Source organism: Meriones unguiculatus, chromosome 9 (genome assembly GCF_030254825.1).
Source record: "Meriones unguiculatus strain TT.TT164.6M chromosome 9, Bangor_MerUng_6.1, whole genome shotgun sequence".
NCBI classification, from domain to species: domain Eukaryota; kingdom Metazoa; phylum Chordata; class Mammalia; order Rodentia; family Muridae; genus Meriones; species Meriones unguiculatus.
In genome coordinates this window covers 53,969,561-53,984,536 of record NC_083357.1, presented here as the reverse complement: position 1 = coordinate 53,984,536, position 14,976 = coordinate 53,969,561, and the positions used below count along the sequence as shown (strand labels likewise).

Sequence of the window (14,976 nt, the reverse complement as noted above, 5' to 3'; positions counted from 1 at the left end):
TTGGAGTATGAGTCTCTGGGAAGTTCCCTGTGTTCCAATTTTCTTGTTCTGTTGCTCTCCTTGTGGAGACCCTGTCCTCTCCAGCTCTTACTATTTCCCAGTTCTTACCTAAAATTCCGTTCACCTGCCCAACAGTTGCCCATCCGGCTCAGCATCTGCTTTGATAGTCTGAAGGGCAGTGGCTTTCAGAGGCCCTCTGTGGTAGGTTCCTAGGTTGTTTCCTGTTTTCTTCTTCTTCTGATGTCCATCCTCTTTGCCTTTCCGGATGGGGATTGGACATTTTAGTGAGGGTCCTCTCTCTTGCTTAGTTTCTTTAGATGCACAGGTTTTAGTGGGTTTGTCCTATGTTGTATGTCTATATGAGTGAGCATATACCATGTGTGTCTTTTTGCTTCTGGGACAACTCACTCAGGATGATCCTTTCCAGATCCCACCATTTACCTGCAAATTTCATGATTTCCTTATTTTTCATTGCTGAGTAATATTCCTTTGTGTAGATGTACCACAATTTCTGCATCCATTCTTCAGTTGAGGGGCATCTGGGTTGTTTCCAGCTTCTGGCTATTACAAATAAAGCTGCTACAAACATGGTTGAGCAAATGTCCTTTTTGTGTACTTGAGCCTCTTTTGGATATATGCCCAGTAGTGGTATGGCTGGATCTTGAGGAAGCGCTATTCCTAGTTGTCTGAGAAAGCGCCAGATTGCTTTCCAGAGTGGTTGTACAAGTTTACATTCCCACCAGCAGTGGAGAAGGGTTCCCCTTTCTCCACAACCTCTCCAGCATGTGTTATCACTTGAGTTTTTGATCTTGGCCATTCTCATGGGTGTAAGGTGAAATTTCAGGGTTGTTTTGATTTGCATTTCCCTAATGGCTAGTGAGGTTGAGCATTTCTTTAAGTGCTTCTCTGCCATTCGGTATTCCTCTACAGAGAATTCTCTGTTTAGCTCTGTTCCCCATTTTTTAAGTGGATTACTTGGTTTGCTGCTTTTCAGCTTCTTTAGTTCTTTATATATACTGGATATGAGTCCTCTGTCAGATAAAGGGTTGGTGAAGATTCTTTCCCAATCTGTAGGTGGTCGCTTTGTTTTGATGACGGTGTCCTTTGCTTTACAGAAGCTTTTCAGTTTCATGAGGTCCCATTTATTGACTATTGCTCTTAGAGCCTGTGCTGTTGGTGTTCTGTTCAGGAAGTTTTCCCCTGTACCAATGAGTTCTAGAGTATTTCCCACTTTTTTTTCAAGCCGATTTAATGTGTCTGGTTTTATGTTGAGGTCTTTGATCCACTTGGACTTCAGTTTTGTGCAAGGTGACAAGTATGGATCTATTTTCATTTTTCTACATGTAGACATCCAGTTAGACCAGCACCATTTGTTGAAGATGCTATCTTTTTTCCATTGTATGGTTTTCACGTCTTTGTCAAAGATCAGGTGTCCATAAGTGTGTGGGTTTATTTCTGGATCCTCTGTTTGGTTCCATTGATCCACCATTCTGTTTCTATGCCAGTACCATGCAGTTTTTAAAACTGTTGCTCTATAGTACAACTTAAGATCAGGGATGGAGATACCTCCAGAAGATCTTTTATTGTAGAGGATTGTTTTAGCAATTCTGGTTTTCTTGTTATTCCATATGAAGTTGAGAATTTTTCTTTCCAGGTCTGTAAAGAATTGTGTTGGTAATTTGACGGGCATTGCATTGAATCTGTAGATTGCTTTTGGTAAGATGGCCATTTTTACTATGTTAATCTTGCCAAGCCATGAGCATGGGAGATCTTTCCATCTTCTCATATCTTCTTCTAATTCTTTCTTCAGAGATTTGAAAGTTTTTTCATACAAGTCTTTGACTTCCTTGGTTAGGGTTACTCCAAGGTACCTTATGTCATTTGTGGCTATTGTGAAGGGTGTTGTTTCCCTAATTTCTTTCTCAGCTCTTTTGTCTTTTGTATACAGGAGGGCTACTGATTTTTTGGAGTTAATTTTGTATCCAGCCACTTTGCTGAAGGTGTTTATCAGCTGTAGGAGTTCCCTGGTAGAGTTTTTGGGGTCACTCACGTATACTATCACATCATCTGCAAATAGTGATAATTTGACTTCTTCCTTTCCAATTTGTATCCCCTTGATCTCCTTCAACTGTCTCATTGCTCTAGCAAGGACTTGCAGTACTATGTTGAAGAGATATGGAGAGAGTGGGCAGCCTTCTCTTTTCCTTGATTTCAGTGGGATTGCTTTAAGTTTCTCTTCCTTCAGTTTGATGTTGGCTATAGGCTTGCTGTATATCACCTTTACTATGTTTAGATATGTGCCTTGTATCCCTGATCTCTCCAATACTTTGAACATGAATGAATGTTGGATTTTGTCAAAGGCTTTTTCAGCATCATTAGGGAGATTATCATGTGTTTTTTTTTTTCTTTCAGTTTGTTAATATCGTGGATCACATTGATGGATTTCCGTATATTGAACCATCCCCTGCATACCTGGGATGAAGCCTACTTGGTCATAGTGGATAATTTCTTTGATGTGTTCTTGGATTCGGTTTGCAAGTATTTTATTAAGTATTTTTGCATCAATGTTCATAAGGGAGATTGGCCGGAAATTCTCTTTCTTTGTTGAGTCTTTGTGAGGTTTAGGTACCAAGGTGACTGTGGCTTCATAGAATGAGTTTGGTAATGTTCCTTCTGTTTCTATTTTGTGGAATAGTTTGAAGAGAATTGGAGTTAGCTCTTTTTTGAAGGTCTGGTAGAATTCTGCGCTGAAGCCATCTGGTCCTGAGCGTTTTTTGGATGGGAGACTTTTGATGACCACTTCTATTTATTTGGGGGATATAGGATTATTTAATTGATTTACCTGGTCCCGATTCAGCTTTGGTAAGTCAAATCGATCAAGAAAATTGTCCATTTCATTTAAATTTTCAAATTTTGTGGAATATAGACTTTTGAAGTAAGTCCTGATGATTGTTTGGATTTCCTCAGTGTCTGTAGTTATGTCCCCCTTTTCATTTCTGATTTTGTTGATTTGGGTGGTGTCTCTCTGCTTTTTATTTAGCCTGGCTAAGGGTTTGTCGATCTTGTTGACTTTCTCAAAGAACCAGCTCTTGGTTTCATTGATTCTTTGAATTGTTTTATTTGTTTCCAATTGATTGATTTCAGCCCTGAGTTTGATTATTTCCAGCCGTCTACTCCTTCTTGGTGTGTCTGCTTCTTCTTTTTCTAGGGTTTTTAAGTGAGCCATTAGGGTGCTTGAATGAGCTGTCTCGAATTTCTTCTTGAAGGCACTTAGTGCTATGAACTTTCCTCTTAGCACTGCTTTCATTGTGTCCCACAGGTTCGGGTATGTTGTGTCTTCATTTTCATTGATTTCTAGAAAGACTTTAATTTCTTTCTTTATTTCTTCCCTGACCCAGCTGTCATTTAGTAACAAGTTGTTCAGTTTCCATGTGTGTGTAGGCTTTTTGTTATTTCTGTTATTGTTGAGGTCCAGCTTTATTCCATGGTGATCAGATAAGATACATAGGATTATTTCAATCTTCTTGTATCTGTTGAGGCTTGCTTTGTGACCCACTATCTGGTCTATTTTGGAGAAGGTTCCATGAAGTGCTGAGAAGAAGGTAAATTCTTTTGTGTTTGGGTGTAAAGTTCTGTAAATGTCTGTTAGGTCCATTTGATTCATGACCTCTGTCAGAGACATTGTTTCTTTGTTTAATTTCTGTTTTGTTGACTTGTCCTTTGTTGAGAGTGGGGTGTTGAAGTCTCCCACTATTAATGTGTGGGGATCTATATGTGCTTTAAATTTTATCAATGTTTCTTTCACAAATGTGGGTGCCCTTGTATTTGGGGCATAGATGTTCAGGATTGTGATGTCTTCCTGGTGGAATTTTCCCTTGATGAGTATGAAGTGTCCTTCCCCATCTCTTTTGATTAATTTTGGTTGAAAGTCTATTTTATCAGATATTAGAATGGCTACTCCTGCTTGCTTCTTGGGTCCGTTTGCTTGGAAAGTCGTCTTCCAACCCTTTACCCTCAGGTAATGTCTACCTTTGTGTCTTAGGTGTGTTTCTTGTATGCAACAGATTGCTGGGTTTTGTTTACGTATCCATTCTGTTAATCTGTGTCTTTTTATTGGAGAGTTGAGTCCATTGATGTTGAGAGAGATTAATGACCAGTGGCTGTTAGATTTCTTGATTTTGATGTTGGCTGTGGTCATGAGGTTGTGTGTTTGGTTGCTTTTTGTTTTACTGAAGTGAGGTTATTTATTTCCTGTGTTTTCTTGAATGTAGCTAGCTTTCTTGGGTTGTATTTTCCATTCCAGTGTCTTCCGTAATGCTGGAATTGTTTGTAGGTATTGTTGAAATTTGTTTTTGTCATTGAATATCTTGTTTTCTCCATCTATGAGGACTGAGAGTTTTACTGGGTATAGTAGCCTGGGCTGACATCTGTGTTCTCTTAGGGTCTGCATGATATCCGTCCAGGCCCTTCTGGCTTTCATAGTCTCTGTTGAAAAGTCAGGTGTGATTCTAATGGGTTTGCCATTATATGTTACTTGGCCTTTTTCCCTTGCAGCTTTTAGTATTTTTTCTTTGTTCTGTATACTTACTGTTTTGATTATTATGTGGCGGGAGGATTTTCTTTTCTGGTCAAATTTGTTGGGTGTTCTGTAGGCCTCATGTATTCTAATTGGCCTCTCCTTTAGCTTGGGGAAATTTTCTTCAATGATTTTGTTGAAAATATTTTCTGGGCCTTGTAGAAGGGAGTCTTCTTTTTCCTCTATACCTATTATTCTTAGGTTTTGTCTTTTCATATTGTCTTGCATTTCTTGGACAGTCTGTGTCAGGAATTTTTCGGATTTAACATTTTCTTTGACAGATACATCGATTTCTTCCATTGTATCTCTACACCTGAGATTCTTTCTTCCATCTCTTGTAGTCTGTTGGTTATGCTTACCTCTGTAGTTCCTGTTTTCTTCCCTAGATTCTTCCTTTCCATTATTTCTTCCATTTGTGTTTTCTTTATTTTTTCCAATTCTATCTTCAGGTCTTGAGTTGTTTTGTTTACTTCCTTCACCTGTCTGATTGTACTTTCCTGTTTTTCTTTTCGTTCCTTCAACTCTGTTTCTATCATTTCATTCAGTGTTTTAAGCACTTTCTCAAGGCCATAAACTGTTTGGCTGCAGCTTCCTCTATTTCTTTATGGATGGCAATATTCTCTTTGAGTTTATCTTCCTCTATGTCTTTACGAATCTTATTTGTTTCCTCTGTTATCATCTTCATGAGCATACTTGTTAGGTCATCTTCTTGGATTTCAGTTATGGTGGGGTGTCCAGGGCTACTTGCCCCTCGGTAACTGGGTTCTGGAGATGCCATATTGCTCTGTCTTTTGTTGCTTGAGCTTTTACGCTGGCCTCTACCCATTGTGTTATCTTAGGTGTTTGGGGTTATTTTCTGGTGGTTCCTGGGGATCCTGTGGTGGAGAGAATCCCCTTTGCAGAAAGCTGGTTTTTCCTGAAGGATGTCTTCTCAGCTTTTTGGGTATAGTCCCTGGATGGCTGGTGTTTTTTTCAGGACTTGCTCACCTCAGGGATATAGACCTGAGTGGTAACTGTGGTCTTTGTTAGTCGAGAGGGTTCTCCTCTCACCCAGGGAAGTCCTGAGAGCAGCTGCCCTGTTTCTGGGTTTCTTGTTGTAAATTTAATGATCAGCTGCTGTGACCCAGTTGGACATCAGGCGCGCATCAAGTGTTTGTGCCGGTGTCTGGAGCACAGCTGAGTGCTGGCACCTCGGCCCCACTAGACTGCTAGACTTTTTCTATGGAAGGATTGGGTGAATTAGGTCAGTACAGTTTCCTTCCTTCCCCGTGGATTATCTGGAGACACGGACTCCCAGTGTCTTTTTTTGCCCTGGTGCACACTGCTCAGTGTCGGCCAGCTGGCTGGCCGCAGAAGCTGCCTGTGCCTGGAGCACAGCTGTGTGATGGCGGCTCAGTCTCTGCCAGCTGTCTGGTGTGCAGAAACTGCCTGTGTCTGCCTTTGCGGCTTTTGGGAGCCTGAGTGCCTCCCTAAGCTGAGTAATTTTTCCTGGGACCTTTTCAGGTTGGGGGTGAGCTGAGTGCTCTGAGATCAGACCCGCCGTTTCTATTTCCGGCGGCAAATCAGGCGCGCAGGCAGGCAGGGCTCTGTGCCGGAATCTGGGTCCCAGGCTCTGGCTCCTGGCTGGCTCCTGGGGTGCCCGTGGAACCCGCCCGAGTCTTTTCCAGGGGATGTCTGGGTGACCTAAGACCGGTCCCAATCGTTTCCTGTACCCTGGGGTTATCTCTCGACTGAAAATTCCAGTCTCTGATAGTGTGGTGCACACGGTTCAGTCTGGGACCGTGACCAGAGCCACTGGCTTGTGGCTCTGGGCTGGGGTGGGGCTGGCGGCCGGCAGCCAAGTGTCTGGCGGAACCGGGATCTCTTCTGCGGTTTAGCAGGGTGAGTTAAAAGCTGATTGAATCCCCCACCGTGGGGTATCCTCTCACCTGGGAAACATAATGACTGTGTTTTATGGCCGAGAGTTCTGATTGCTGGTCACTGTGCTGATCCTGCTGTGTTGCTGCTCAGAATCTATACATGGTTTTAATAATTGTTTGCACATAGTTTGATGGTGCCTCCTTCAGAGCCAAACACCACCTAACAAAAACTCCAATGCCATACATAAGAACACTCTTTTAAGCTGGTGTCCAGGGTTTTGCAAGGGACTCCCAAAACATACAGCCCATTGCTGTTGACCTTGGTTACCCCCAAAGGTGGTGAGTGCCTATTGCTGAAGAGACCAGTCACTTCAGACACAGGTTCTAGAAACCACTAAGCTAAAACTGACCTGAATGCCCTCTCCAGAGGATTATTTTTCTTGGTACAAGAAAGTTCCATTCAAGATTCCAGAGGAGAAAGGCAACCAAGAGTCCTACTCAGCTATGATGCCTATGAGCCACATCAGCAATCAACATGGCGCAATGATCCTACAACTGCAGTAATGGCACACACATTAGCAGGATCCAACAGCTCTCTAATTGGAGTGAAGACCCACTCCACCATAAGGAAGCCGAATTTGGCACTGGAAGCTTATTCAGAGCGAGTGAAGTCGTGGTTAGTAGTGGAGAATCTGCAACCACTATATTATGAAACCAGCATGATTACTAACAGTAATCTATAAACAATTATCCTATACCCACCAATAGCTGCAGCCTTCACCCCTCATCAAGGAAGCATCTCTTTGCCATAGATAGAAACCGCTAAAGAATACCAACACCATTGAAAATGAAGAGTTGAGGAGCCCAGTCCCAGTGGATACATCTAAAAACACCTCTGCACCTGAGCCTCAGGGAACATTGCAGAGGAGGAAATAGAATGACTGTAAAAATGAAGATCAGGAGTTTGCTGAAAATTGTGTCCCCTACTAATATCAGAAGTTAAACATGCAACATCTCATCAACATAGTCATTGAAATGAGAGCTGAAAAAGAGTGACACTAACGAACATGCCAAAGTCAACACAGAATAGCACATGAGGACTGAACCCTAAACAGAGAAGCAGAGGTAACTGAGGAAAGCTGAGAACAAAAGAGATGGTCTTACCCAAGGAAGACCACACTACTTGGTTGTCCAGTGCCAAATGGTCACCTCTGATAACATACATATCTGTAACATTAGATGGACCAAACATATATTGTATTTAGGAATAGTTCCTTATATGTATGCAACAGCAATTAGTTAAAAAAAATGAAAAAAAGAGGCTATAGATTTGAAGGAGAGTGGAAAGAGTAGGTACATGGGAGAGTTTAGAGGGAAGAATGGAAAGGGAGAACTATTGCGATTACATAATAATCTCAAAACACCAATAAGAAAAAAAAACTAAATTTGGAACTAGAAAGACCAGGATGGTAGCTCAAGCTGCATTATTTTTCCTATTCCCCTGGGGTTCTGTGTACTCCTGCCCTAGAAAAGCAAGTCTATTATGAATGGTCCATCCCCCCACACACACACAACTGATAATGCCATGAGAGAGAAACATGGCTTACTTCTTAAATCCATTTCTCTATTAAAACAGAGAGGATGTAATGATCATGGGCATTACCTGGTATACCTCACTGTGATGTAGAAAGAAGTTGAAAATATAAGTGATGTGTAACAAAGATTTTGTTATTTAGTTCTGTTTTAGGATATAAAATGACCCATATGAACAATTAAAACAATGGCCACAAATGATGTTTAAACAATCTTATGCAAACAATTATAAAAATGGTAACGAGAAACTGGAAGAATGTGTATCGTTATTGCATTGAATCCCAGAATGTTCTTAGTAGTAGCAAGGAAAGAGATTTATATTTTAATACATGGAGCTTAACTTGAACACTGGGAGAAGCTCAGTGTGGGTGAAGACAGAAAGTGAAGTCTGTTATGTAGACTTAGCTCAAAGAGTGAGTCAGTTTATGCTAGCAGGAAATGTTCTAAAGGAGAAGCAGAACTATTTATTTATTTTTTTTTTTACTTTTACTTTTACAGTTTACTCATTATATATCCCGATTGAAGCCCCATCCCTTAACTCCTCAGCCCTACCCTGTCTTCCTCTTACCTCCTATTCCCTTCCCCTAGTCCACTGAAAGGGAGCATTCTCTTTCTCTGCCTTCTGCCCATAGCTTATCAAGTCTCATCAGGAGTGCCTAGATCCTCTTCCTCTGTTGCCTTGCAAGGCTGCATCACCAGGTCCAAGTGATCAAAGAGCAGGCAACTGAGTTCATGGCAGAGGCATCCCCTGCTCCCCTAACTCAGGGACCCACATCCAGAATGAGCTGTCAATCTGAACAGGGGGTCAAGATCCTCGCCATACATGGTCCTTGGTGCATCAGTCTCTGCAGGTCTCCCCTGGGCTCAGTTTTTTTAGCCTTTTTGGTCTCCTTGTGGGGCTCCTGCCCTCTCCATGTGTTTCTATCCATCCCCCCATGCTCTGCTCAAAGTACTTCAAGATCTAGCTATATCACTCCTGGGCATATGCCCAAAAGATGCCCCACCATTCAACAAGGACCTTTGCTCAACTATGTTCGTAGCAGCTGTATTTGTAATGCACAGAATCTGGAAGCAACCAGATGTCCCACAATGGATGAATGGATACGGAAATTGTGGCATATTTACACAGTGGAATACTACTCGGCTATTAAAAACAAGGAAATCATGAAGCGGAACCTTTTTCAAAATTTCAGGTCACTCCATAGATTTCAATAACTTATGTGTTTCTTCACTTTTCGTGAAATTTAGAAATATTGACTATTTTTTATGGAGTGTTATTTATTTTATGAAAAAAACATTAATAAAAATTATCTTTAAATTGTCGTTCTCTTAGAACAGAGAAAATAGGACCTTTGAAGTACCAGAGATCCCTCAACCCAAACTAATTGTTCCTTGTTTCCAGTGTCTTCAAGCAAATTTTGCTACATTTAACTTAGGTTACTCTCTGGCCACCAGAGGGCGCAGCATCCTAACGCTATAGCATTTCCTGTGAGAACTTAAGTTTAGACTGTTCCTCAATATTTTCAAAAATTGAGAACATTGACGAGATGGCACTAAAGTTGAACTCTTCTCCGGGCTTCGTGACTGTGGTACTTCTCATGCTCAGTAAGTAAAGTGACCTTAAACTTTTTCCTTTTTTATGTCAGAAAAAAAAATATCTGGAGCCCTGAATGTATCCATATATCTGTTTTGTTTTTGTTTTTGTTTTTGTTTTCCCAGCAAGAACCCACGGAGACTCAGTGACTCAGACAGAAGGTCAAGTGGTCCTCTCAGAAAACGAATTTCTTACTATACACTGCAACTATTCAGCCTCAGGTTACCCAGCCCTGTTCTGGTATGTGCAGTATCCTGGAGAAGGTCCACAGCTCCTCTTTAGAGCCTCAAAGGCCAACGACAAGGGAAGCAGCAGAGGGTTTGAAGCCACATACGATAAGGAAACCAAATCCTTCCATTTGCAGAAAGCCTCAGTGCAAGTGTCAGACTCGGCTGTGTACTACTGTGCTCTGAGTGACACAGTGACAGAAACCACAGAAGGAGCTGAGCACAAACTCAGCAGCTGAATGCTGAGTTCCTGCCTCTCTAATTGCTTTGGTTCCTCACTGTGCTGTGTGCCTCTATGTTTCGCTGAGTGGCACAAACATCATATGAATAGCCACAGCAGAAGAGCAAGAAGTCGGCTCTTCAATACTCAAGTCTAGACTGGGACTAACCCAAAATCTGATGCAAGAGCATGTGCCTCATGCAGAGCTGAAGGAGCCTCACAGCAAAGCTGTGTGAGTAAGGAAGCCTGTCCTTCACGTGTTCTTCCACAGCTCTCTGGTAGAACTATCTGTATTTTATTTGTGCCAGGAAAAGAGGCTTCTGCGTAATGTCTTCAGAAACTATGGAGGGAGAAGTGACAGGAGAACCCAATGTCCTCAGTCTTGGGATTCCTATTGAGAAGGAAGGAAAAGAAGAAAAGAGGACAGAGCCAGGCCTGTAGCACAAGCATACAGAAGAAAGGGACTTTCAGGGCATAAGGAAAGGACTCTTCTGTTGTTAATAAGATCAGGCTGAGGCTCAAACACAAGAGGAGAAGCAAAGTTGGAACAGGAGAATATAGATGGAATGGAAGATGAACTCTGGGCAGCAAAGGGGGAAGCTGGATATCTGGCTTTCCTCAGAAGAGTTTCAGTGCTTGGGGGAGGCAAACATATTTTACAGACCTTGAAAGAACAATTCTCATTTCATATGGAAAAACAAAATCCCCAGAATTGCTAAAACAATCCTGTACAATAAAAGATTTTCTGGAGGTTATCTCCACCCCTGATCTCAAGCTGTACTAGGGAGCAACAGTAATTAAAACAGTAGGGTACTGGCATAGAAACAGACTAGTGGATCAATGGAATAGAATTGCAGACCCAGAAATAAACCCACACACCTACAGAAACTTAATTTTGACAAAGAAACCAAAACCACACAATGGAAAAAAGACAGCATCTTCAACAAATGGTGCTGGTCTACATGTAGAAAAATGCAAATAGACCCATATTTATCACCCTGCATAAAACTAAAGTCCAAGTGGATCAAAGACTGTAACATAAAAACAGATGCACTAAATCTGTTAGAAGAAAAAGTGTGGAAGTGTCTTGACCTCATTGGCACAGGAGACAACTTCCTGAACAAAATACCAACAGCACAGGCTCTAAGATCAGCAATCAACAAATGGGACCTCATGAAACTGAAGTGCTTCTATAAGGCAAAGGACACTGTCATCAGAACAAAATGACAACCTACAGACTAGGAAAAGATCTTCACCAACCCTATGTCTGACAGAGGTCTAATATCCAGAATATATAAAGAATTCAACAAGTTAAAAAGCAACAAATCAAATAAGCCATTTGAAAAATGGGTACAGAGCTAAACAGAATTTTCAACAGAGGAATATCAAATGGCAGAGAAACATTTAAAGAAATGCTCAACATCCTTAGTCATCAGTGAAATGCCAATCAAAACAACCCCGAGATTTCAATTCAGACCAATCAGAGTGGCTAATCAAAAACTCAAGTGACAATACATTCTGGAGAGGATGTGAAGAATGTAACCTTGTACAAGCACTTTGAAATCAGCCTGGAGCTTTCTCAAAAAATTAGGAATAGTACTACCTCTAGATCCAGCTATACCACTCCTGGGCATATATCTGAAAGATGCTAAACCACACAACAAGGACATTTGCTCAACCATGTTCGTGGCAGCTTTATTCATAAGAGCCAGAATCTGGAAACAACCTAGATGTCCCTCAGCTGAAGAATGGATACAGAAACTGTGGTACATTTACACAATGGAATACTACTCAGCAGTTAAAAACAAGCAAATCATAAAATTTGCAGGCAAATGGTGGGAACTAGAAAAGATCATCCTGAATGAGGTAACCCAGAAGCAGAAATACATATCTGATATATAGTCACTTATATGTGGATATTAGTCAAATAATAGGGATAAACATACTAACATCTACAGTCCTAAAGAAGCTAAACAACAAGGGGGACCCTAGGGAAGAGGTTGAAACCTCACTCAGAAGGGCAAACAGAATAGACATCAGAAGTAGGAGAAGACAAGAAACAGGACAGGGTCCTTCCACAGGGAGCCTCTGAAAGACTCTATTCATCAGGATATCAAACGAGATATGGACACACATAGCCAAACTTTTGGTAGAGTGCAGGAAACCTTATGGAACAAGAGGGAGATAGACATGGAGGGGACAGGAAGTTTACAAGGAGACCAGGAAAGCCAAAATACCTGGGCCCAAGGGGACCTGCAGAGATGGATACTCCAACCAAGTACCATGCATTGAGAGGACCTAGACCCCCTGCTCAGAGGAAGCCTATAGGCTTTCCAAGTGGGCTTCCTAGGAAGGGGAACAGGAGCTATCTCTGACATGAATTCAGTGGCCAGCTCTTTGATTACCTCCCCCTGGGCAGTGCAGCCTTGCCAAGCCACAGAGGAAGATGACTCAGCCAGCCTTGCTGTGAACTCCAATAGACTAAGGTCATAGAAAAAGGGAGGAGGTCCTCCCCTATTAGGGGAATAAGGAAAGGGTATAGAGCAAGAAGATAGGGTGGGTGGGACTGGGAGAAGATGAGGGAGGGAGCTACAGTGGGATACACAAAGTGAATAAATTGTAATAAATAAATAAATGAATTAATTTTTAAAATGACCAAAGCCCATGTCATCATCAGACTCTCCAGATTCTTACTTCTTTGCTTCTACTTTCTTTTCCTCAACAGGGACAGGAGCAGTGGAGGGGCAGGACACCTGCTGGAGCAGCTCCAGCTAGTGGAGCAGGCCCATTAGTCTGCAGGTTGCAGATGAGGCTTCCAGTGTTGACATTGGCCATGCCTTAAAAATAAGCCAAACCAGAGAGGTTCAGCATTGACACCTCCTGCCTCAGTGAGGGCATTGATCTGACCCTCAATGACTATCAATTCTTTGTCCTTCAAGATGTGGGCAGAGTAGATGCAGGTGAGCTTGTAGATGGATGTCATGTTGTGGACTCTTGACATGTGCTAGTTGCCAGATGAAGTGAGGGCCTCACCCCAACGTAGCCTTGACTTCCTCTGAAAGACGGAGCATCTCAGTTGCAGCTGAGGAAAGCTGTTCATTTTCTTTTTAAGAAGTGAATATAATTATATCACTTCCTTCTTCCTTTTCCTTCCTCCAAATCCTCCCGTGAATGTACCCTTGCTCTCTCAAAATCATAGTTTCTTTTTGTAGGTTATTATTATACCCACACACCCACACACACTTGCCTAACTACATGAATACAGATCTGCTCGTTCTGTTAAGTGTTACTTGTATAGGTATATAAATTCAGGGCTGATTATTTGCTGATGGTAACAAATTAGGGGCTCCATACCATGGAGGATTGTTTCTTACTCTCAGCACTTCTTACTTTCCTGGAGTTGTTTGTTTATGGTTGAGGCTTCATGAGAATTCCCCTTTCCATGTTAGCTAGTCTATTGGTATTGCACTTCTTCAGGTCTTTTTTAGGTTCAGAAAACAAGTGAGGTGGCCAGTCATCATCATCAATGTATTTCCAACATAACTCCTTCACTTAAGGCTCAGGAAACTGTGTGGAAGATAGAGTGTAAGCACTAAAGATGTCAGAGGACCAGGAAAGTTGATATGAAATTGTGTCTCTTACAAATGACAGGAAAACCTCACTCAAGGGATTTGATTTTGGAAGTATAAGGTTAAAGGTTACTCTTATGGCAGGTGGGCTGATTAAAACTATCTTCTTTTCTCTCTCTCTCTCTCTCTCTCTCTCTCTCTCTCTCTCTCTCTCTCCTGTGAATATTAGGCTCTTTCCACACTCACTAGTCATCTGAATGTGCAGGACTAATTTCACAGGAGTTCGTACTATTGAAGTAAATCATAGATTTATTCACGTGTGTAAACAGAAGTGATAATCAATGTCCATAAGTTAATATATCTTCTAACCTTCATGAACAGGCCAGGCAGACCACTCTTGAGAGCCTTACCCCTTTCAGTTCAATGTTTCCAGTGTTTCTTTCTGCTCACATTGCAAGACCTTTTCTCTCAGGGTCCCAGTCCATTGGATTGGTCTCAGGATAGGAGAGCCAAACCCCACACAAATCCATCACTTTCTGCCCAGGAACTCTGTCTTCAAGGTCTCAGTCCCCATTGTCTTCCTCAGTAAAAGTGAGCCAGCTCTGATGTGATTCCACCCTTTCTGAACCCTCCAATCCATCACCTTGTAGCTTCAACTCAGATACAGCATTCAGTGAGCTAAAACCTCATATCAAAGACACAACCATCACCCTGTCTCTAGATGGAAGGTCTCATAGGAAAAACACAATAATAATAAAAGGCAGCACAGTATGCTGCCTCCCCAAATCATCAATTTGTTCTAGTCATCCCCAGTCAGAGCAATTTAGGTGAAATTGGAGACACTGAATCAAAAAATAACTGAAGAGGACAGAAGAACCTACAAATTTCTGAAAAATGCACTAAAACAATTCATGGTGGACATCAATGAAATCTTGATTGATTCAAGAAAACACAAATAAATGGCTGAATGAAATAATGTGGAATACTCAGGATGTGAAAATTGAACTCAATTAATAATAATAAATGTCAACACCAAAATAGTTTGATAACGGCTCAAGGAATTATAATTTTCTTAAAATAATAATATATAATATATAATATATGCATATGCATTATATATTTATAATATATACATATATTTTAGATACATATATTAATATGTTATATTATTAATAAATCTATATTATTATCTTAATAATTATCTATATTATTATCTTAATACTATCTTAATAATATAGATATAATATATATTATTATTTTAATAAGATATAATATGTATTTTTATTGTAATAATATAGTTATCTTAACAAGATAATATATAATATGTATATTAATACA

General features: G+C 41.0%; 1 pseudogene and 1 gene segment (V, D, J or C); one reads left to right on the top strand and one right to left on the bottom strand.

Moving 5' to 3' along the window:
• The first annotated feature begins 9,575 nt into the window (after window positions 1-9,575).
• On the top strand, window positions 9,576-10,088 carry LOC110544677 (T cell receptor alpha variable 9-2-like). The segment is given in 2 exon segments: window positions 9,576-9,633; window positions 9,748-10,088. Coding segments are annotated over 2 exon segments (399 nt in total).
• Window positions 10,089-12,708: 2,620 nt separating this feature from the next.
• LOC132656249 (large ribosomal subunit protein P1-like) lies at window positions 12,709-13,052 on the bottom strand (annotated as a pseudogene).
• Window positions 13,053-14,976: the final 1,924 nt, after the last annotated feature.